At 45.4% G+C, this 23,660-nt stretch overlaps 1 protein-coding gene across 1 annotated transcript; it reads right to left on the bottom strand.

Moving 5' to 3' along the window:
• Positions 1–1,920: 1,920 nt before the first annotated feature.
• Positions 1,921–22,768, bottom strand: SERP2 (stress associated endoplasmic reticulum protein family member 2). Its single transcript, XM_084234630.1, has 3 exons — positions 22,664–22,768; positions 17,824–17,896; positions 1,921–2,291 (listed from the first exon to the last, which is right to left on the bottom strand). Exons 1-3 carry the CDS (start codon positions 22,745–22,747, stop codon positions 2,251–2,253), a joined length of 198 nt encoding a protein of 65 aa, XP_084090756.1. The 5' UTR covers positions 22,748–22,768; the 3' UTR covers positions 1,921–2,250.
• Between the last annotated feature and the right edge of the window lie 892 nt (positions 22,769–23,660).

Below are 23,660 nucleotides of genomic sequence, written 5' to 3' on the forward strand. Positions count from 1 at the left end.
ACTAATGGAAAATCGACTAGTGGATGTTGCATAGTCTGGGCAGGTAAATCAATCACAGGAAGTTCTTCAGATGGCAGCTGATTCAACCCATCACACCTTTCACCTGGGGACAGTTGGGTTTATCTGGAGACTCGTCTGGCCAAATTTCAGTTTCCCTTTCCTAGAAATGGGGATGATCACCCTATTGACTGCTGTGGGAAAGAGCAAATTAGGAGGGAGAAAGACTCTCTTCAATAAGGAGGAACCACAAAGCTCACGCCAGCGATGGCCTTTCAAGATGGTTTGGTAGGTGTGCTTTTATTGGCATTAGGGGAGAAAGAGAGGCCCAGATTCAGATCAAGTCTGGGCAGCGTAGGAGTCAGAGAGGGTGTGTGGGAGCACAGAGCAGTTAATCCTATGTTGGGGGCCCTTCTTCTCCCAGTCTCTGGGCAGACAGCCAGGGGCCTGGTCCTTCACAGTACACTGGTCTTACTCTGTGACGTGGGAGAGGAGAGGCAGAGAGCGCCGGCAGGATGAGGGCCAGCTGGTAGGCAGCTATTGTGCATGGCCCTCCATGGTGGAAATGTCTGCCCTGGGAGGGTGGGGTGTGAGTCGTGGGGAGCACAAGGGTGCCATCCTGTCCCTGGGGCTGCTAACACTGGACCAGCCCTGTACCTTCTCTTAGTGGGAAAGAAAGGAGGAGAGAGGAGTACTTTTGGAGGGAAGCTGGGAAGATGAGAGACAAGAAAGCCTGAGGAGCATCATTAAGAGTTTGGGGTGAAAGACTCCAGGGAGGAAGAGGCCCTGCCCCCTATTTCCAAGTATGCAAATATGCCACTTAAAACCATACCCCTGAAGTGGTAGAGAGAGGTCCTGTTCTCTTCTGCCACTTACTTTTTTTTTCCCTGCCACTTTCATTTTTAAGGCTTGCACAATATTAAAGGATGGAAAAGCAACTGCCAAACAGGCAAAGATGGAATTTCCAAAAGAAACAAAGGCCTGTTTAAAGCTGCATGGCAAACATCATTAATCCCATGGGGGTTGTCTGCGGCTGACTCTACTACTTCCTTAATCCATAGCAGAAACCGAACGAAGAGCCAGGCCACATCTCAGCCTGTCCCTGCCAGGATAGGCTTTGCTTGAGAGCATGTTTCAGATGCCATGGCTTCTTGGGAATGGGATGAAGTCTTCCTCCCCATTTAGCTGGACTTCCTTGGCATTGTGGTTCTCAAAACGTAGAGTGCCTAAGCTTCACCTGGGGTGCATTCTTAGTTCCATCTGCAGTGATTTGGGTGTAGCAGGCTTGAGGTGGAACCCCCGAGTCTGTATCTCAGAGGCAGCTCCCCTCACACTGAGAGGCCCACACAGGCAGACCATAGTTTGAGAGGCTGGAGAAGGCTGACCAGGAAGCCCTGGGCCTCACCCCACTGTGCTCCCGGCTGACCACCCAGAAGATGCAGGGCTCCTGCCTGCCCCACGCTGTGTGAGGAGGCTGGACAGTTTTCACAAAGAGACCTCAGACTCCTGCTCTACACCAAGCCCTGAGGGAATCTGCAGAGGCGGTAACTAACGAAACCTTAATATACATTGTGGGTGCCTTTTCTGGGTTAAAAAGAAAAAACAGCAATAGCAGAAACCCAAAAAACTCCAAAAAGAGAACAGTAAAGAAAAAAATGTCAAATGTGTGTAAAACCCAAAGCGCTTGCAGTGCCCACAGTTTCAGACCAAGGTCTTGGGGGTCAGCAGGGCCCTACTAAGTAAATCTCCCCTCAGTTCCAGCCCACAGATTCCCCGACCTTTACCCAATTGCATAACCAAGTCCCCCACCCCCGAGAGCCCCACTGACGTTTTCCTGACTTCGGTATTCTCACGGTAACCCACACATGGCGTAAGGTTGAAGAAAGACATTTATTTGTAAAACCAATTCCCAATGGAGGAGAGACTGTATCCATGGGACGTAAAGCCGTGATCGTTCAGAGGGCCACATGCAAACATGAGTGAAACCAAGGGAAAAAGCAAACGGAGCGCAAGGCTGCAGACACCCCGGGAGCTCCAACCCTGCCAACAGCAAAGCAAAATGTCCTTTCCGCTTGAGAACACGGATGTACCGAGATGTCCTGTGAGAAGGCAATTTGGCCTGACATCCACGATGAAGTGATCAGGGAACAATTGAGCGAGCCTCCTTTCTCTTCTGTGTGGCTTGTTTGCTTCCCACAGATACCCGGCTAAAAGCTTAAGTGGTCCTCCACCCTCCAGCGGGAGGGGGCCGCCTCACATGCCCATCCTTATGCTCTGAATGATCTGGAAGATAGCTGAAAGGGAAAAACAAAACAGACAGCTCAGACAGCAGACAGCACACAGCTGGAAGCCCACCCCACAGTGAGCCCTGCTTCTGCTGACCCCTGCCCGCTCCCCCCATGTTAGCACACAGCTGATTAGATATTTCCTAACAAGGAGTTAAGTTAACAAGAGGTCAGTGAACTTCTTTGAAAGGCAGTCTTGCTCTGTCTCCTGATGGGTACCTCGGGGATTTATAGATAACTTGTGCTAATTCCTCCAGGAGTGGGAGCCAGGACCCCCTGAGGCCCTGAGAGATTTGGCCCCCTTCCCTAGAACTCTGCTTCTGCTGGGGAGAGAGGCACAGGGATTTTTGCAGGCACGGTGTTCATTTTACAGGTCAGCTGCCTTTTTCAAAATGGCTGTGATCTGGAAAGCAACCAGCCCCTGCGCGGGCAAGGGAGGCTGGGTGAGTGGAGCAGACACAGGACGCTGGGGCCCCTGGCTGCCAGTAACCCCTGATGCTAACGAATCTTCTGCAGTCTGTGACTTTCCAAAATGCTGAGGTTTCGCCTGTTATGTCGAGGGAGCTGGTAGCCTGTGAGCCCACAAGGAATTTCTGGGACCCTCAATGATTTTGGTGATGGTTTCCAGTCAGTTTTATCTGTTGGGTTTCAACGTGGAGAGGAGAGTTCCAATTTCATTTTTAATTCTCCCCAGCAGGCAGCGTTGGTCAATGTTGATGAAGACGGCCATAATGTTGGCCTAATGGCCTATAGTGCATTTTGTTTGTTTTGAGGGGAGACTGGATGTCATCTCATTTAACCAGGAGTAAAACTAGAATAGATACTGAGCTCTCGGGATCCCACCCCTTTCTCCTTTACAGGGCCATCCTAGAATAGATGCAGGAGGGCCTCCTCCTAGCTGACCACAGGCTCCCTACATGGAACAGGCTCCTGGGATCCTCAGGAAACAAATCATTGGCTATTTTACCAGCTAAGTTTAGTGAGCACATACTCTGTGCCAGGCACCGTGTTCAGGGGATACAAAGAAAAGTAACAAAGAGGTCCTGGGGAATCTTTCTTGGACAGCTAGATTTGAAGGGTCGATAAAACACCAATAAATGCAGGTTTGATATTTTTTCCCCCTTAAAAAATCATGGCACACACCGCTAGTTCCCTAAATTGGATAAACACCAAATGTGATTTAATGTTAACTTTTCAAGAATGTTCAGTGTGACTATAATGAGAAGCAATAAAGTGACATGGTCACGGAGGATGTGTGGCGTTTGATCTGACACCAGAATAGCTCTGGGTACTTGCTTCTGTTTCTTATCATCTTTTTTGGCTTCAATTTATTATTTCTGGTCACATCTATGATATTATTACAGCAATATGCAGTGGGCTCTCTTCTATTGCTGTAGACAAAGATGAATACAAAGAATTATCTGTAAAATTACAGGAAACCAGTTCAGCGTGAATGTCAGAGGATTCTTTAGACACAGTAGAGTGAACTCAACTACTTGCGTTATTTGATTCTGGTTGTGTGCAGAGGTTTTCTTGCTTAGTCTGGATTTTTGGGTGGGTTTTGACAGGAGAAGCTGCTTGGTAGATGGAAAAGTATCTTACCAAAATGTATAAACTTGCAAAATAGCTGGTGTTTCTATCTTCTCAGCCCCCTAAGGCTTATAAAGAATAAAAATTAAATAAGCATTCTGTATTCTGCCTCAACAGGAGTGCTGATAGGCAGTTGTATATTCAAAACCATTAGGAAAGAAATTTACATCTATTTACATCAGGCTTTTGTTCTTGGGGTCACGGAAACATCCCTAATTTTGATAAACAAGCTTATTTTAGAATAGAATGTTAGGGTCAGATGGAAGTAAATTGGAATTCTAATTCTTCAGTGAAGAGCTGTGTGACTGGATGAATAATTTAACCTCTTGGAGCCTGTTTCACCTTCTACAGCGTTGTTACGGGGATTAGATGATAGGCCACACACAGGAGCGCCTCCCAGGGCAGGGCACTGTGCGTGGGAGCTACTGCTGTTACGTCTATGACTGTCACTTCCTCAGTGCTGGCTGCTTCTCCACGTGTGAGCACAGAGATCAGAATACAAGCACAACTCCCACCCACTAGAGGCATGGGGATAGGGAATTTACTAAGCAGTTCTGAGCCATGCTTTCACTATTTGTAAAACTAGATAATGTACCTCAAAGGATGGCTAGGAATAAATATGATGATATAAGTAAAAGATCTCCCCATAATAGATGCTCAAAATGTAATTTCTCCTTTAGTTGTGTCCCTAGACAAGAAATCATTATCAGTGGGATGTAGGTCAACAAATAGGAAACAGTCTGTGCCTTAATCCATCACACCCCATTAAGCTAATTCATGACTTTGGGAGTGGCAGGTAATGATAAACCACTCCATTGTTTTTAAGCAACTGCTGTGAATTTCTCTTAAGAATCTTAGATGAAATTTGCTTGTCTCAGACCAGCAACATTAACATGAGCTTACCTGTGTCTGAATCTGTTTTAAGAACGAATTAAATATCATTCCTGACCCTAATTGAATTCATGAATTGACATGCAAAAAATCTGATGGTCTTTAAAGATGTTTACTGGTGACCCTTTAAAACTGAACCTACTTGGAGAAATTTAATCAATTCTATTTTAGGTTCATTTGCTTCTGCATCTAAGACAAGGAAGAGATGGTTGCACTTCTCATTCCTTTTTCAGTTGTATCACTATTTTTAAGCAGTCTTCAGTATCTTCTGCCAGTTATATTAATGGTAATTCTGGGCACCTGCCAACAGTGACCCGCAGAGTCAGGCCAGTGTTCCAAGTGCTGACTTCCTGAGGCTGCGAACAAGATGGACGCCAACAGCAGGTTCAAAGTGGGAAAGGAAGTGGGGAGTCCAGACCCTGACAAGTTAATAATTTAACAGTGGGTGAGCAAAGCTGAGAAAACAGCTGAGCAGCCTGGAGGAAAGGGGTTGTGGGCAGGCGAGACAGCAGGGAGGAGAGATGCTAAGAAAGGGAGGGCACAGGCATTCTAGGTCAGGGGGCCTGGCTTTGGGGTCAGAGGAATCCAGGCGGGAGCGGCAAGCACAGCACCCATGGGCTCCTCACTCACTGTCCTGTGTTTAGGATCCTGGCTGTTGGTAACCTCAGAGGATCATGTCTCTCTCTTATTCAACCTCTCAATGAAATCCTTAGGTTTTACCATGCCAGAACCACTTCCGTTCAAAAATCAAACAAACCAGAACAAACTTGATTCCACATCTTCCATCACCAAGTGTCCTCTCTTCCTCTTTCCAACCATTTCCAAAAAGGTATTTCCTGACCTATTACCACCTTAACGTCATTCGAGCTGCTGCTCTCTTCGCTGCATTGAAACATCTCTTGTTAAATTCACAACTCGTCTTCCCCATCACTGGATCCAACAGGTGTGCTTCAGCCTGTGCCTCGCTTGCCTCCCTACTTACCCTTGTAGAGCACTTTCTCTTTGAAGCTGTCTTCTCTTTTGGCCACTGTGACACTATCTTCTAGTTTCTAGTTTCCTTCTTGTTGGCTCTTAGCTCTAAATGTTTCTTGTGGAGTTTTCCTTTTCCATCTGATCATTTGACAAGAAGACCAAAGATCTCCAATGAGCACTCTGGCTTCTCTTCATTACATTCTCCCTGGGCCACCTCATCCAGCCTCACAATCTCCTTTGAGACTTAGTTTTTGATGAATCACCAATGTCTGTCCTCAGCCCCGCCCTCTCCTCCAAGCTCTAGATTAGTTGATCAGCTTTCACCATTAGTTGACAGTGGCACATCACTCAAGGGCACGTCGAACTCAATAGGGCCTTCTCATGCCCTCTTCCCATAGCCAAACTTGGCATTATCTTCCATGCAAACCTAAACTGCCAGAGTCATCTTGGACATGTCCCATCAATGCCCCAAACCTGTGGATTTTAATTTTTTTGATTATGCACCCTTTTCTCCATTCCTTCAAAAATCACTCAAGTTCAGATTACCATCATCTTTCTCCAGGCACCTGTGGTTGACCTTCAACTGGTCTACTTTTGCTCCATTTAAATTCTTTCTCTATACCATAGCTAGAATTATTCTTTAACCAAGACAAATAAGATATTGTCACTCTTGTGTTTAAAGCACATCAAAAGTTTCCTATTGCCCAATCCTTGATGAAGCCCTCATATCAACCTGTCCAGACTTATCTCTCACTCTTCTCCTTTCTTGGGGTGCTCCCTCATGTTTTCAAACAAACACACCTTGCTCTTCCAACAGGACTTATTAACACACGCCATTCTTCCTGTCTGAAGTCTTTCCCCACCCCCACATCTTATTGCCTGTTTTTTCTTCAGAATTTAAAAGTTGTTTCTTCAGAGAAGCCTTCTTTGATCAAATGGAACAAGAGTTCTCAACCTTGGGCCTCCCCTGGTGGTGCAGGTGGTTGAGCGCAGTGCTGTGAAGCTGTCTGCAGCCTCTGCAGTGCTGGATTGATCCCCGCCACCCGGCCAGGGGCCCACATGGTGGGGCAGACCTCTCCTGTCTCCCCCACTGCTCCCCTCAGCAGTGTATTTCATCAGTCTGTCTGTTCTGTTCCCTGCTCTGTCTCTGGTGAATCCTCTCACCCTCCTGTGGACCTGGCCTGTAACCTGGTTCTTGTATAAATTAATAAATAAATCTTTGGGGGAAAAAAAAGAGTTCTCAACCTTGAATGTAAGTCAAAATCACCTGAGGACACATAGAAACACAGACACCAGCCCCAGAGTTTCTAATCCAGTGAGCATGGGGTAGGAATGGAGAATGTCTATTTCTAACAAGTTCACAGATGATGCTGAGGCTGACGGTCTGAACCACATTTAGAACCATTTGCCCAAGAACGGCTCTGCATCATGTGTTCTCATAGTGATATATCCCTCTTCTTCAAACACTTTCATACATGTTTTAGTGCGATGACTTGGTTAACTCCGCTTTCTTCCCCACTAGACTGTAAGCTCCAGGAAAGCAGGTATCATAAATGCTGCTGCTCAGAATTCTACCCCACTTCTAGCTCAGCTTTGGGTACATAGTAGGTTCTCAGTAAATACTTGTTGAATGATAAGAAGTGTACAACTGCAAAGCACATGGAGGAAAACACATATTTAAAAACCTCAAATGATAACTTTGTAAACAGAAAGAGTGAGCATCAAATGATTACCTTCAGATTTAAATGTCCCAAGAACTCAATCCTTAGCGAGGACTTAAGACCTTCAGGTCTAGGATGGTATCATCCTAATTCCCTTTATCCAGGGGATTGACCTACCCCTTAACTGGGAGTGTCGAAAGGAGACAGGGATGACCCAAGTAGGTCCCTTAGGAAACTGTCAGGAAGCTGGAACCCTGTCAGACAATAAGATTCAGAAAGCCACTTTTATTGAAAATAAATAACTGAAGATAAGAGAGATCAAGGAGTTACTAAGAAGACTGACAGGCCAGAAGAATATCCTGTAGGAGGATAAGACAACTCTAGAAATCATAGGACATCGATTCTTTTTCATTAAAAAAGGAAAAGATAAGAGCTGGCAAGAAAAGCAAAGGCCCCATGAGAGACAAGAAGAAATGTCAGGTGATAAGACCTACCTTAAAGGTGGGTCATTAAACTGAAAGTGTCAGCACAAAGTAAGTCACAGGCAAAATACCATTTTCTGGTAATTTCTCCAGGGATGAAGAATAGGGAAAAGAGAGAGATGCCAGGGACAGACGAGGGCAGGAAGGCACTGGGAAGAGTAGATGCTATTAGGCAAGAAGGTGAAGCCCTCCATGCACATTAGAAAGGCAGACAGCAGAAACACTCTTCTGGGAAAGAGACCCCCTACAGACCAAATGTTCCCTGGGGCCCAGGCAGAGGGAGGCATATAATAAGGGAGGCCGTGGGTCACCTTGAGGATGCCAATGGCTGCTGAGACAGCTTCTCCAGATTGTTCATCTCAGATCCCGAGGAAGGAATTCCAGAGCAGATGCACGTCCTCAAGCTCCTTTGTGGTGAAATGGAAGAATTTCTCCAGAACTGCTGAGTTCCGCAAACATCCCACTTGCCAATCTCAGGGGTGTGACTCCCTCTGGGCATCACAGTTTGGAAAGGTTCTGGTTGTCTCCAGGAAAGGCCAGTGTTTATGTGGTTGACCTGCAAACATGGTGAAGTCAAGTCTGTCCTGGAGCAAGTGTCCAGAAAAGAGTAGGGAGATCAGGGGGCCTGGGGGCCACGTCAAGAAGCAGCCCATGACTTGATCAAGGCTTTATCCATCTGAGAACAGACTCAGGATGGCTGCACATCTGGAACATCTGGGCAACACACCTTTCTTGGCAGGGAATGGTGCTGGGGATGTTATAAAAGGGGCTCTTTTCAATACTCAATGTGAAGGTCAAGGCCTAAAGCTAGAGGAAACTTCTGCTCCATTATACTGTGTAGGAAGTAGTAAGAGGAGAAGCACAGGGGAGTAGAAAGCACAGGGGTTCAGGGTGTAAGTCTGGACACTAGCTCTCTTATTGGAAATGAACACTTACTCATTTCCACCATGAGTCCTAATTTTGGGATCTGGAAAAATGAGTGCACCGAAGTGTCTTTGGAGGGATTGTATGACCAAAGGGGAAACGTGTGGAGAGCCTGGCATTAAAAAAATAATCAAGAAAGGCAGCCCAAATAGATCTATGAATAGATCCTGCTTAGCCCCATGGGTGAGCTTATAGAGTTGTCTCTAGAAGTAGAGAAGAGGCTCCAACTTCCCCTACAGAGGTGATACCACTGACTTCTGACTGCCCAAGCCCACTCTCACCTGCCCAGGACTGCAGGGCTCACATGGCTTCCTGCTGTCTCAAAGTTCTGCTCCCCACTACAAGCTTTCTCACCATCACAAAGCAAAGTCAGCAGAAAGGTCACAATATTATCCTGTGTTCCTTGTAAGCATTCAGAGCCTTGGTCAAAACCTTGCCAGGGAGGTCAGGAGCTGGTGTGACAGTGTGACTAAGGTTGACAATACTGACAGTAATTGCAAACAAACATTCATCAGATCATCACTGTGGCTTTACTAAACATTTGAATGCGGGGTCTCTCTGACTCCTCAGGGTTAATTTTCATGCAGATCCCAGGTGTAACCAGCATCATCCCCTTTAAGAGTTGGAGGGCTGAGGGTTCGAGTGACCAGGAGAAACCTGGATGAGACCACATAGCAAGTGGGACACAGGCCAGATTTTGAGCCTAGGTTTCAAATCCATGGCACCTGGAGTTGCACGTTAAATCTTAAAGGGAAATAAAGCAGCTGTCCTGGTCGAAGTAGAATATGTGTATATCTGTATGTGTATATGTGTGTGTGTGTGTGAGAGAGATTTATTCCTTTCCTTCTCTGTATCATCCTTAACAAAAACACCCTTCTAGGGAGGGTGGTGTGTGGGTGCTCTAGAAATAGAGACTTCTAGCACACAGGTGAAGGGAGACAGCTGGAGGATCGGAGAACAGGAGCCCAGTCCCACCACAATCTCAGAGAATCACTTCTTGTAGCTGCTCTGAAAAGGTTGCCCTCAAAACTGGACCTGTCTGGGACATGTTATCTCTCCTCCCTGGAGAATCCCTAGAGGATAGAGGAGAAAAGTACAATCTGTTAACCAACAGACAGAGGGAACATCCCTACTGAGAAACAGTGCAGCTACTCACAACTCCTGGTGCCAGATAAACCCAGCAGGCTTTTTGCTGAAAGGCATTTACTCTGTCACAATACAGGCCAGCTCTGAGCCAGACACAATTTCCAACTTGATGGGTAAAGAGGGTCCAGATGTGTATTCCTTCTGGGGATGAAAAAAATCAGGCTATCGAGCAACATAGGGAGTATCTCCTTCTCTTTCTTTTTCTCTCTTTCTTTCTTCTTCAACCAGAACAGCTGCTCTTTCATTTGTTTCCCCTTAAGATTTAAACAGAGTTCTGCTGCTTAAAAAGGAAAAAGGCTATAACCCACTAGTCTAGATGTTCTAAATACACTTAATTTTTTATGAGTTCAACAGTGACAATATATATAATCTAATATATGCTCACTGACAAAACTGAAGATAGAGAAAATCATGAAGAAAATAAGAGTCACTAGCTAATCCTATTGCCCTAGAGGTTTCCCTTTGATGGGGGCTAGAAGCTCATCAGTCTCAAGATACCCAGGCTCAGTGACCATTACAATTTGCATCATCCTTAATTAGGAAATGAATATCAGGTTGGCTACAGGGAGAGGAATAAAATTGGAATTGGAAATACATTAGGGCTAAATAGTTTGAGGGAGGAGCTGAGGCATGGCTGGAATGTCAGAGTTTTCCTTGGAGGACCAAGGGATGATGGGAATTAAGTAGTGGCTCCATTAATCCCAGTTGAGACCTCCATGAGGGGTAAGTACTGTGACAAAACCATGTGGCAGGATGCTCTGATTGCTGCTTTCTGTCAACATGTTGCATCTCACCAGGTTCTGAAGAGGTAAATAATACTACAAGGTCACAAGAAACTTGTAAATGCTGGCTAAACAACCAATAATTTGAAATAACCATCATGTGAAGGGAAAAACCTAATTTTACAGGGTTTCAGGAGGCATTTTAGTCAAAGAGTAACGTTGAAAATGCTTAGACAGCTGTCTTATGAATATCACAGCATCAACGTTATAAAAAGGTTAGGCAAAAATGAGCACACGAGCCTGTTGTCAGTACCCATGGCCATAAGAGACATTACTAATCAATGGCAGCACACTTTCCCACAGAGCTCTGGTATGGCCTCAGAATCCTCAATGAGGCTCTTCAAAAAGCTGAAGACAAAAGAAAGAGAAAAACAAGGGTTGAGAGCTCTGGGCACAAACAGTAGAGACTATCTTCATTATTGGTCTGGGAAGCACATCAGGGCTGCAAGTGTCTCCTGAAGATAGCACTTGGTATCAGCATGACAGCATCTTGCTGTCTCAGACACACTCTGGGTCACGCTTGTCTCTGAGACTTAAGATAAAAACAAGCTCTCTTAGAAGCTATCACGCAGTTCTCCAAAGAGGCAGGTTTTGAAACCCAGGACTGAGGGAGCTGGGAGAAGCTGTTTATCTGGAAAAAGGCCACACTGGCTGCAGAAATGGAAGATAATGTTTTTATAAAAAGGGGAGAGAAAGAATGGCAAAGTCTCTCAAGGCTTCCGTGTGGATCTGGGGCCCTAAGAGACCAAGGAAAGACAAACACAACCAGTTAAAAAGGCTCAAGCAATACTAAGTTCTGGGTCAAGACTTGAACAAGAAAAGTTTCTGGTCCATTTGGAATAATAATCTGAGGGGACCCCTTACAGGTAGACTGAGAAACAGTTTGAGATTTCTGACAGAATGTCTACAATATTAACTACAGTAAGGCTGGTTACCAAATTAAGCAAAACAAAGCATGAGGTGGCTCTGGGATGTCTTATCTGGATAATTTTGTGTCTCAAAGAACACACTGTTCCAAAGCTTTTGTATCTCACAGAGATAACTTCTGTAGCAAAATAGTGATGCATTCGTGTTACTCTAAGGAAATGAAACTTGTATTTTATTTCTGATATTCACCTTAAGTATAAGCCCCTCTCCCTGAGTTTTGAGTGTGCATGTGGGTACTCCCTTTTTACTGCAGGGAGAAGTCTGAAGGATTTTGATGCTTTATCATGAGAAGATAGTCTCAGGAGACACACCCAGGGTGTTATCATTAAACTTCCTCACACTGGTCCCTGGAGTGAGGAGGCAGGGCCAACTGCTTTCTGAAAGATCTAGACCAAGGAGAGCAGCTAAGCCTGCCAATTAAAGGCACAGCCTGGGAGGATGAAAGGCTGAAGCACCCAGGTACAGAGGTCACACGCTTGGGGCCACTATTTTCCCCCAAGGGCACTGGGGACAGAGATGTGGTGACTGAAGCCGCCCTGCAGGCTGTAGGCCAGCACTTACGTCCATCCCTAGAACCATTCACTGCCAGGACAACTTTTAGAGGGGCTCTTATTATCCTTATTTGATCTACAAGAAATCAGTACAGAGATAGTTAATAATTTGTCCAAGATTATTAAGCTAATAAATAGCAAAGCCAAGCCTTGAGCCCACATCTGGCAGATTCAAAACTATCCTCTCTTTTGAGATTTTTTGTTCTGTCACTGCCAATTGGTCAGGTTTCAAAGATGTGTCTTGCCTAATCACGGAAAGTAGAATTTTACTTACTCTGAAGAAAACTGTATTTAGCTAACCTCCTCCAACGGCCTCTCAGTGGGAATGCATTAGAGGTTACAGCCACAGACCTAAGCAGGAGGCAGGAGCAGGGCTGGGCTGGACTCGGACCTGGGGCCAGCAGGCTAGTCCCAGGAGGTCTGTCCGCTTATCTCGTTTCCACAGAGGGGGTGGGCATTCCCTGAGTGCACATTTGTGCTGGGATCTCTGGGTGCCTGTGCTTTGTAAGCCTCGCTGCTCTCCTGGCTCCTCTTCCTTGTTATCTCCCTCTTATCAGCACATTGGCATGAGAAGCATGTACAGAAAATGAGGAAGGGCACAGGAAAGGAGCTGGACAGAAGGGATCAAAAGTTTGTGAGACATCCCTCCCCATAACCGAGCGTCCTGGAGCCTCCTGGAGATCTGTTAGCATGATTTTTACATAAAATGGAGAAAGGTTAACCAACAGAGAGCATGTGGTTAGATATGTACCAGCTTGAATTCCTTCCCAGAATGGAGGTAGGAAAACAGACAAATGTACATTCCCTATTGCTAGTCTGACCTGAATATTTACTTAGCCGAGGCACAGCACTCTTTCTTCAAAAAAAAACATTTTGCCCGACCAATCATCAATTAGGGAAGCGGGTTAAGAGAAGAAAGTAAGGAAAGCAACTGGGTCTTTCAAAAGAATTAGATCAATAAGCATCTTCATTAATGTTAGATTTCACATTGTTCTTTAGCGTTGTATAAAAAGATACAAAATATGAATAACCAACAATATGAACTCCGTGGACAAATGACCTCATAGATACCACGGCACATGGTCAGTTCGAACTGAAGTCTGGCATGTGGGTCTGTCTTGTTCAAGATTTGAGGAAAGTGACCTCATAGAATGGACAGAAAGGGGGTCTCTCTCTCTACAGGACATGCCAGGGACCTGTTTCTCAGGGGAGCAGGTAAGGCCGGATGTCAGATTCAGGGAGTCTTCCCTTCGGATTAGGAGAGTGGAATGAGGTGAGAGTCTAGTGATAAGGGGGTCCACTCGTCCTCACACCAAGAAGGCTCATTATGTAAAGCAGAGAAGCCTGACTTGAGGAAATCACATTTGTATAAATGTAGAGAAAAGAAAGGTTGGAGTCTGTGGTCTGCAACCCTGAAGGGAGAAACTCTGAGGGACAGACTCTGTGAGATGAAGGGAATCATCGTAACCCCAGAGAGGTGGCAATGAACACAGAGCTGACAGAGCGATGGTGTTTTTCTACATGTCCACTTGAGAAAGGGACATGTGCAGAGATAGAAGGGCACAGAACCAAGGACACCTTGAGAGGACTGACACATTTCTGTGAGAACAGTGCCTGACTGGAGCTGAGGCTTGCAAAAAATCACTAAAGTTGGCAAAAAAAGAGCATAGTGCATTATTTTTAGTTATGATTAAAAAAGGGATGAGGCCGTTGCTGAGGCGTCATGAGCGCTGGTTCCCAGAGGATGAGCAGAGGCTAGAGAAAGGAAGGCCACTCAATTCCTGGTCTCCGCCTAGCCTTTCCACCACAGTAAACTGGTCTTGCTGGAAACAATTTAAAAAGCCTCATTCACAGCACCCTGAACACAGAAGGAGAGAGGATGTGGCACGCTAATAAGTGACATGTTCTCTTAAAGCCACTTCTATTCCAAATCTCCGGGTCCTGCAGGCTGCCAGCCCGGGTCCCTGAGCACACCCACAGATAGAGTAACAGTGAGGTTTCCAACACACTGTGGTCAGCAAAGTCTCAATGTACCCAAAGGGGAAAGATATTAGGGGCTACTTCCGACTATAGGGACTGATGAGAGTGGCAAAATTGTAATTAAAATGTAATTTAGGGAGGCTTTTAAAGCCCTTTGAAAAGGATGGATATTGAGAACTATCATAGGTTTGGGAAAAAACATGCTAGTTCAAATAGCTCTAGTGACTCTGTCCTCTCCCCCTTCATCCCACCCCTCCCTCCCACCCGCTGTGTGCATGTGTGTGTATACACACACACACACACCACACACACACACCCCACACACACACACAACCCCCACCCTCCCACCCAAGGGCACAGACTGTGGAGGACCCCAGTAACTGAATCTTGAAGTCACAGGAGAAAACACTACTGGTTCTGTATCTATTTAGGCTCTAACAACACGGGCTGCATGACAAGTCTCACAGGTTCTGTGATTGGGCTTCCCTGTTCTTGAGCCCAGGGGACTATCTCAAGCCTCTGTTTTCTCTCGCTCCCCCGCCCACCCCCATGGAATAACCTTCCTCACACCCTTTTCTGGTTGTTTGTCCTTCAAAACTCAGCTCAAAAGCCTCCTCTGGGGAACTTTCTCAGGCCCAGTGTGATTTAGCCTCTGTACTGTGATCTGAACGTGTGTCCCCTCCTATTTTCCCCCACCCCCTGCCAATTCTTGGAATCCTAATGCCAAATGTGATGGTGTAAGAAGGTGGGGCTTTTGTGAGGTGATTCAAGAAGTGAGGGAGGAGCTCCATGAATGAAATTACGCTCTCATAAAAGAAACCTCAGCGATCTCCCTGCCCCCCATGGGACACATGTGGCCACCTCATGAGGCAACAAGGAGACATCTGTGACTGGGAAGAGGATCCTCTCCCAGTCATGCTGGCCTCTTTATCTGACTATGATTCTATATTTCTGCTCTTTCTAAGTCAACCAGTCTGCAGGCTTTTGTTACAATAGCCAGAATGGACTAAGACAGTCCCTTATCCAGGCTTGCCAAGCATTCTAGGCACTCCATTATCTTAGTGCTCTTTCCCTGCCTACAACTGACAGCTTCATTATCTGCCTCTCTCAAAGCCCGCACGCCCCTGGAGGGGTTTGTATTTGCAAACCCGGCACAGTGCCAGGCACACAGGGCACCCTCCAAGCATGGTGATTCTTTGAATGGGTTTTGCTGAGAGGTTCAGCCAACCTGAAGGGAGTTGTCTGTAATTGTGTTCTGTAGGCTTCTCCAAATCTATACTTTTATCAATGACTTAGAGGTATAATATGCTTTCAGAGACTAGAAAGCTGGGAAAGGAGGAAAATTAGAAGGTTCAAGATCCAAGATTTCACAGTCTATAGGCTGGCCATAAAGCCAGAAAACATAGATAACATTTTTATATAGAATTGACTGGGTTTGATTTTTCTGCCACATTCTAAAGACACATGTTTTTTGTTTATCTGTTCCGTTTTGGTTGAAAATCAGAGACAGATCATCACAGATGAGTATGCAGGTACCGGTGGAAAAGCTGCTTGAATACATTGTATTCACTGCAATTGTGTGCGGTGCTTGGGACTATGCATTTCTAATGAAGAGCAGCACACTGGACAGATCATGAAATGTGGCAAACCACAGTGTACCTTATAATGTAATTGCCCTAAGCCATTTATTATGTATGGTTGTCTGTGTTTCCAGACTTTATGGCTACACTGTCAAAGACAGACAACTGACAATCAACAATAAAATTTTAATGGAAATATTGATGATATTAGGTCTCAAAGCAGTCAGTTGGATATTTGCAGCATGGGGACTATCTGGCTTTATTCATCCATCCAGCCAACCGGCCAAACTGAGTACTCACCATGTACTATATACTCTGCAAGGATCTATACACTTAGTGGAAAATAAACATTGCCTCCCCTGAGCTTATATCCTTGCAGAAGTAAATGGATAATAAGTAAGCAAACTAAATAATTTCAAATGCTAATGAGGGCCATGACTCATAAAATAAAATAGCGAGTAATGAGGAGACAACTTTGGGTGTGTGGGCAGGTTTAGAAGCATCTCTGAAGGCTGTAGCAGGTTTACGTGACAAAGAACTTGGTGGGGCCAGACTGGTCATTAGCTAGTGAATCTAGAATGTGCTGTGAATGTTAAAAAGAAACTGCAAGTTGGGGTCATATTAAGAGAAGCAGAGTGATAAGATCAAGAACAGTCACAATCCTACTGCCTCTCTAGCAGTCACATCACTTCTAGATCAACTTCTGGGGTTGCAAATGTTACATATTAAAAGAGTCATGGAGCATAGGCAGAAGAGGATTCTAGAAACCAGATCTCATGATACCCCGTTGAGGGAACTAGGGAAGTTTACTTTGTAGAAGGAAGTGCCAGGCAGTCATTTTTAGAAAATCTGAGGTCTCCAGATGTTCAGAGAAGAATGAATCCATTTTGTGTGATTCTAGGAATCTCAACCTAAATTACTGTTGAGATGACATCACAATGTGGTTCAAAGGGAGGAGATATTTATTACAAACTTGGAGCTATACAGAAATGGAACAGACCTGTTGAAGAAGTGATCCCTCCACCTTCAAAAGTATCCCAGCAGAGGATGGTGATGAAGTGGTAGTAATGAAGGGCCCCCATATTGAGCAAAGCCTTCCCCTTGAGGACATATCTTTGGAAACATGTGGCATAGCTTTGTTTCTTTGGAAGATATTCTCGTCTAGGGACATCAAATCATCTTTAAAATATCTGAGCTTCAAGCAGTAATAATGCTTCCTCCTAAAATCTTGTGTTTCCTTGGACGAATGATCTAAGGATCAGAGGCACTGACCTATCTTTAGTCATGGGGCAGAATGATGTCTTTATGACATCATTGGCATAATGACCTATCTTTATCCTTGTCATTGGGGCAGAATGATGTCTTCTTGAGGGACAGGCCTTCACAGGAAGATGTGGACTTCTCACCTTCCCTGCCATAGGATGCGAATCCTGGAGACCTGAAGCCCTTGTGCTCATCAGTACTACAGAGACCCAACCCACGGCGAACATGCTAAGGCTACTAAAACCAGAATTCAGTTGCAAACAATTGCACAATTCCTTTGTTCACCCCATTATGGATGTGTGCGCTTGCACTCGAGCATAAAGGCAGCTGTCTGAACTTGGCAAGGATAATGCTCATGTATGTGGAGGCTCCGGTCAAAGGCTCAGTTTGATCTAGTTGTTTTTAGAGCTTCCTCTTAAGGCATAAAGCCTCTCCCTTTCTCTGGAATGTGGACTTATCACAGGCAAGTAGGTGTTCCACTTTCTGTTCTTAATACCCTTTTAAGGCTATGTCTTCACAGAAAGACTTAGTTGGACTGTAAAGTACATGGAGTCAATTGTTGAGCATAACCATTTTATGATTGTGATTTGATAGCCTATCAGTTCTGTCTCTGCCCATATTTGGTCTGTTGGAACAGTAAGTAAATCAAAACACTTAAGATTAAGGTTTCAGGCTGTGATTAACTTGAACCTCAGGTCAATGTTTTTTTCATCAATTTACCTTGCAAATAAAATGTGTTTTTGAAGGACAGTAGAGAAGATAGGATGTATAAGGTCAATGGAAAAACAATACCTGAGCCACAGACAACAAAAACAAACAGTGCCAACAGCCATGGTCCCACAGGATATTTCTCTTCTTGCGGCCTCTAAAATGGAACAGGATAAAGGAAGATAAGTTCGTTCATTCAATAAACATTTTCTGTGCACTACTAGGCACTGCGTTAGGACCTGAGGATTCCACCGTGAATGGGACAGACCCAGGCTCCAAACCCAGAAGGCAGAGATTAATAAAGTCAATCGTAAAGGATCCATATATGTTTAAAAATATTCACCAGTTACCTCAGTAACACCCCTGTATCTCAGTGAACTTGGTGGTTTTAATAAGTATTTTGGGGAGAGATGGGGTGTAAATACACAAATTATTGGCGTGAACTGGGAGCCATTTTCTCAAAACCTTTTCTGTGCATATATATATATATATATATATATATATATATATATATATGGAATCAGTGTGTGTAGAGGAAATCCTTAGAACAATAGAAGACTGCACAACTGTGAATGGATATGAGGGAAGCAGCCTTTTGCAATAAACCCCCGGAGGCTTAATAAAGCTTAGGCTTTGGAGAAATCTCTGCATCGCCTGGGAAGCTGAAGGGGACTGTTACGTCTGCACCTAACCTTGCATTCTTCCTGCATATTTCAAACCCAAGCACAAACTTCATAACAAGAATGGCCTTCTGCGCACACCCCTAGGTCTATATGCAGGTAAGGGCGTGGTCCTTAAAATCAATCCATGGAAAAACCGTTATTTTCTGAGAGAAGTATCTGAAAAAATAGTGCATTTCTCAAATAAAAAGGGAGAAGGTGGGCCTCCCCTGGTGGCGCAGTGGTTGAGCACTGGGTTGCGAGGCTGCCCGCAGCCTCTGCAGTGCCAGTTCGATCTCCGGCCATTGGCCAGGGTCCCACAAGAAAAAAAAAAAAAAAAAGGAGAGAAGGTAAGAGTGGAAAAAGCAAAAAACTAAGTATTTCCTCATTAGTTTGAGCCAAAAACAGGTTGTTAGCCTATATAAAAGAACTTTGATTGCAGAGAAGGTAACAATTCTCTGGCTTTCGGTTTAGCTGTTAAATCCTAGAGGGTCTTCCCTCTTCTGCCTTGGATTCTTTGTTACTGGTATCACCATCTACTTTTCCTTGAGAGCATTCTTCACAGTTTGTAGCTTTATATTTATCCCTGTGATAATTTTTGCTATCTGTCCCTCCACTAGACTGCCAGTGTCCTAAGGGGAGGCACTGTGTCTGTTTTATGTATCAATGTGTAGCAAAGCCTGGCACTGAATTTACACATAATAGATCCTCAACAAATTGTTGTTCAAGGATGAATAAGCATACAAGTTTCATGAAATACCATTTCTTAGGTAGAGACCCAGTCTGGGAAGTACATTGTCTTTTTTTTTTTTTTTTTCAAATTAATACTTGCTATTTGGTGGCAGGATTATCCTTTCATTTCTCTTACTAGAGAATTATGGATTAAAGAGTCAGTGACTGCCTTTGTAGTCTGCCCTTATAGGTGGACTCTAAGGACTCTAAGGATTAAAACCATTCGCATCTGTCTCCTGGAAAAGCTTCTGCCTAGCACTCCTGTGTGGAGGCAAATCATACTGCAAAGGAATAGGTGGTTGTTCTTGATCAGACAAGGACAGATCAGTCTTGCATACTTGCATAAGATAACTTCAACCAGCATTTTACCAGATCATTCTTGACACTTAAGACTAGGTCAAGGTCAGATCAATAATAGAGTTATTATTTAAATAAGTTTATCTGAAAGGAATGTGACATTTCCCTTCCCCATCCTCTTTTATCAGTTTCCTAACAATTTGTTACAGTTAACCAGAAATCAGTTTTATTCTGTTGTTGTCATCCCATTAATGCTATATAAAAAATTCATTTAGCTCTGTCTCCAGCAAAGACAACAAGTGAATTCGGAAGCCTGTAAAAGAATTATTGGTCTAGTATAGATACCAAATGGAGTGCTTTATTTTTCTTTTGCAGAAAAACACAAATTATCAGCATGCACAGTTTGCAGTTCATATCACACACACACAAAACGCTTTTGACGATGTTTCTCAGAGAGTCAATATTATTTGGGTACTTTCAGAGCTCACGAACACCTGGCTGATCATAGTACCAATATATCCCTTTCTGAGAGCTTTGGGTTACTCTTTTTGGGGAATAAGTGCCCAATACAATCCTCAATGGGACAACTCACCTAAACCTGCGTATCCCTGGGAAAGGTTTAAAAGAAGCAGTAGCAATCCAGCAAATGGCATGGTTCATTTCAAATAGGAATCTGTTACTTCCTGAGGTTCCAAAATGTCATGGTATAGTTTTCCCTGTGATAAGATACCAGTGGGGGAATCACAGATCTCTGAAATTTAAATTTCTCCTTCTTTCTGAAGAACTTACTAGAGTATAATGAGGAAATGCTTATCCATTCTCTATTTCTTGAATTTGTCTCCTACCCGAAAGATAACATTGATTCCTCTCATAGCTATAGCTATTAATGAAATACTGAAGCATCTGCATACAATTAAAGGAGAATTATTTTTCTAAATGTTTACTCTGAATTTTCTATTAGAAGTTGTTATGCATTCCCCTTTATTGAATTTCATCTGAACAAGTTATTTCTTGAATATTATGTATTTCAAAATATAATCATGTTTGACCTATATTGGGAATATGGAATTTGAGATTCAGAGTTTCTCTCTGAAAGAGAAATTAATTTTTCTTTTTGGACACTAATCCACTTAGAATAACATTAACCAAAAGCCATCCTAACCAATTGAAAAGAAACATACATAAATGGCTTGATTTGAAAAACTTTCATTACAAATTTAGCAGAGCCATTAAAAACCCTAGGCACTTTTGAAAGGTCTACCCTGTGATATATCAGAACCTATTAAATTCACTCACATAGTACATCAAATATAATTTAAATGTGGCTTTGAAAGTTGAGTTGATTGCAGGTGACTAAATTTTCTAGATATTTAGACAGTTTTTCCTCCAATTTTTCATTTTCTTTATTTTAGAGCCAATATTTTTTGTTTCCCGCCCTGAACATTTTCTTGTGGTCTCGAAAAACTAGAAGTGGCACTGAGTTTACCAAGTCTAATGGATAAAACAGCTTTGCCAGTTAGTTCCTGTTTTGTTGTTACCTTTGCAGTCAGATAGGTTGTGAACTGAGGTCACTTAACAACCAAACTGAATTCTGATTTCTTAGTTCATTAAAAAGAACCACTGGTGGGCCTCCCTGGTGGCGCAAGTGGTTAAGACACAACCTACAAAGCTATCCGCAGCCACTGCAGTATGAGTTTGATCCCCGGCCATGGAGCTACCCAGATGGTGCAGCAGACCTCTCCTGCCTCGCCCGCTGCTCCCCTCAGCAGTGTATTTCGTCAGTCTGCCTGTTCTGTTCCCCACTCTGTCTCTGGTGAATCCTCTCACGCCCCCATACCTCTGGCCTGTACCCTAGTTCCTGTATGCATAAATAAATAAATCTTAAAAAAAAAAAGAACCACTCATGTATTTGACATAGGGGGTGGTGATCTAGGCTTGTTAAGACCCTGAATGCTTTACCTTGAATTAAAAAATTGTTCCTCAATGTCAGTTTGTTCAGCAACTTTTTTTTTTTATGAGGAAAAATAGATAGGGAAAGTGTAGGTCTATGTGAAAAATGGCTCCAATCTGACAGCACATTGACAGATTGCTGTCCCATCACAACGAAATGATTTCATTCCCAAATGAAAGAATTTCAAGCACAAGTGAAGCCTGGAGCTATGTGCAAAGGTTGAGTTTGAGCCTAAGGTTTCTGTGCCACAATGCTGCTTGGTTTTGCAGGAATTCTGCTGTGATGACTGCAGATTCAGTTTTTTGCTCACTTAATCAAACCAGCAGAGTTTCTCTGGTCAAAGGGAATTGCCTCATTAAGAATGCAAGCTTTTCCAGCCAAATCCCAAGCTTCAGCTGAGCTAAACTGTAATGGGATAAAGGATCCTATGCACCTTTGCTCATAGACTTGGAGACCAACACTGCCCAACAACTCATGGGGGCAAGCCTCACAACCTCCAAAATCACAGGTCTGGCATTTTCTGAAGAAAACCAGCTTGGCTCAAAGAAACCCCTGTGGAGAAAGCACAGATTTTACTTAAAAGGGATCTTATAAAGCAGTTTGGAGGGGGCATAGAATGACTGGCACTAAACTAGTCTCTAAAGTTCTGGACCATACCGTAGGATGACTGCACAGGGTGAACAAGAGCACTGCTGTGTTTAAACTTCAGCCTGGTGGTGAGAGACTTCACTGGAGAAGAGGCAAAAGAAGAAGGATGCAGGGAAATATAGGTCTGAATCTCATTCTGTATTGCCAACTTATACTGGGGAACCATTGCGAAGGAAAGAAAACCTTAACCTGATGTGCATCTATTGAGGATGGAGCGCAAGAGGTGAAGCCTGCGAGGGGGAGATTATAAATTGCCTCTATTCACTCATTCATTCACTCATTAAACCAACAAATGTTGTATCATCCACCAGGTTCCGGGCCTACTGGCTTAACTGTTTCCTCAAGGATGTGCCTTTCGCTTTTTCCCAGAGACAAAGGCCCACGTCCATCCTGGGGAGGCTCTCCCGTGCCTCCCCGCTCGCCCCAGCAGCCACTCCCAGTGGGCCATGACCAACCAGGGTCCTGCGCACCGCAGAGTCCGCGCAGCCCCGAGGCCACCCCTCTCCCAGCCCACTCTGCGGGACCCCGCGAGGGGCGGGCCGGGGCGCAGGGGAGCCGGGAGGCCGGGCCCAGCGTCCGCAGCCCGCCCGGGCCGCCCCGCCCCGCCCCGCCCGGTCGGCCCCCTGTCCCGCCTTACCAGGGTTTTGGCTACGTTCCCCCTCTGGGTGATGTTTTTGCTGTGCTTCTCGTTAGCCATCCGGATCCGCTGTTTGGCCACCATGGCGTGGGCACCGGGAAGTGCGCTCGACTCTCACCTGCAAGACCCCCTGCGTGAGCGCCTGACCGGGCCGAGCCAGTCCCGCCCGTCCCGGGCGCTGCAGGTGGCAAGGCGCGGCGCCAGCGCACCCCGCGCACCCCGCGCACCCCGCGCACCCCGCGCACCCCGCGCACCCCGCGCACCCCGCGCACCCCGCGCACCCCGCGCACCCCGCGCACCCCGCGCCCAACCCCCAGCGTTCCGGCTCCAGAGAGAGGCCAGAGCCCGGACGGAAGTAATCTTTCATCTCAGGAAACCCTCTCCTACTTCCTCGCCATCCTTCCGGTCCCCCCAGCTACCTAACCAGCGCGCCCCGAGGCGGCCGCTGCCGGGCGTCCGGTCCTCGCACCAGGCGGTCACAGAGCTGCCACCGAACCGCTCTCGGGGCTGGGGCCCCTGCGGAGTGGGGATCGGGCCGCCAAACGCAGCGGGGTGAAGGTTCTGGCGGCCACCGGCGTTTGTGCGCACAGGGGCGGGGGCGCGGCCGCACCCGGGTTCCTGGGCCCCGCACGCACCCAAAAGCCCTGGGGAGAGACTGGGGCGGCTGCTGCTCAGGACAGGCGGCAAGGTCTCCCCTGCATCGGGCCCCCCCTCCCCAGGACTGATTGGCCCTGAGCTGTTGGGGGAACAGTCCAAAGGAATCTGCCTGTCAAGGGTCTGGAGAAGGGTTCTGCGTGCGGGAAGCCCACGGTGGGAGGGACATTATTCTAATGTTGCAGCAAGGGCAAGATCTCCCTGGGTTGGGGTACGGAGGTGTGAGGATGAGGTTGAGCTTGGCCTTCCAGCCTGGTGGTTGTGGGGGTTACAGGGAAGATGGGTCAGCAACACTTCTGCGTGAAATGTGGAGGAAGGGTGAAGGGTTCTTGGCCTGCAGCCA

Source organism: Talpa europaea, assembly GCF_964194135.1.
Source record: "Talpa europaea genome assembly, chromosome: 6".
Taxonomy (NCBI): domain Eukaryota; kingdom Metazoa; phylum Chordata; class Mammalia; order Eulipotyphla; family Talpidae; genus Talpa; species Talpa europaea.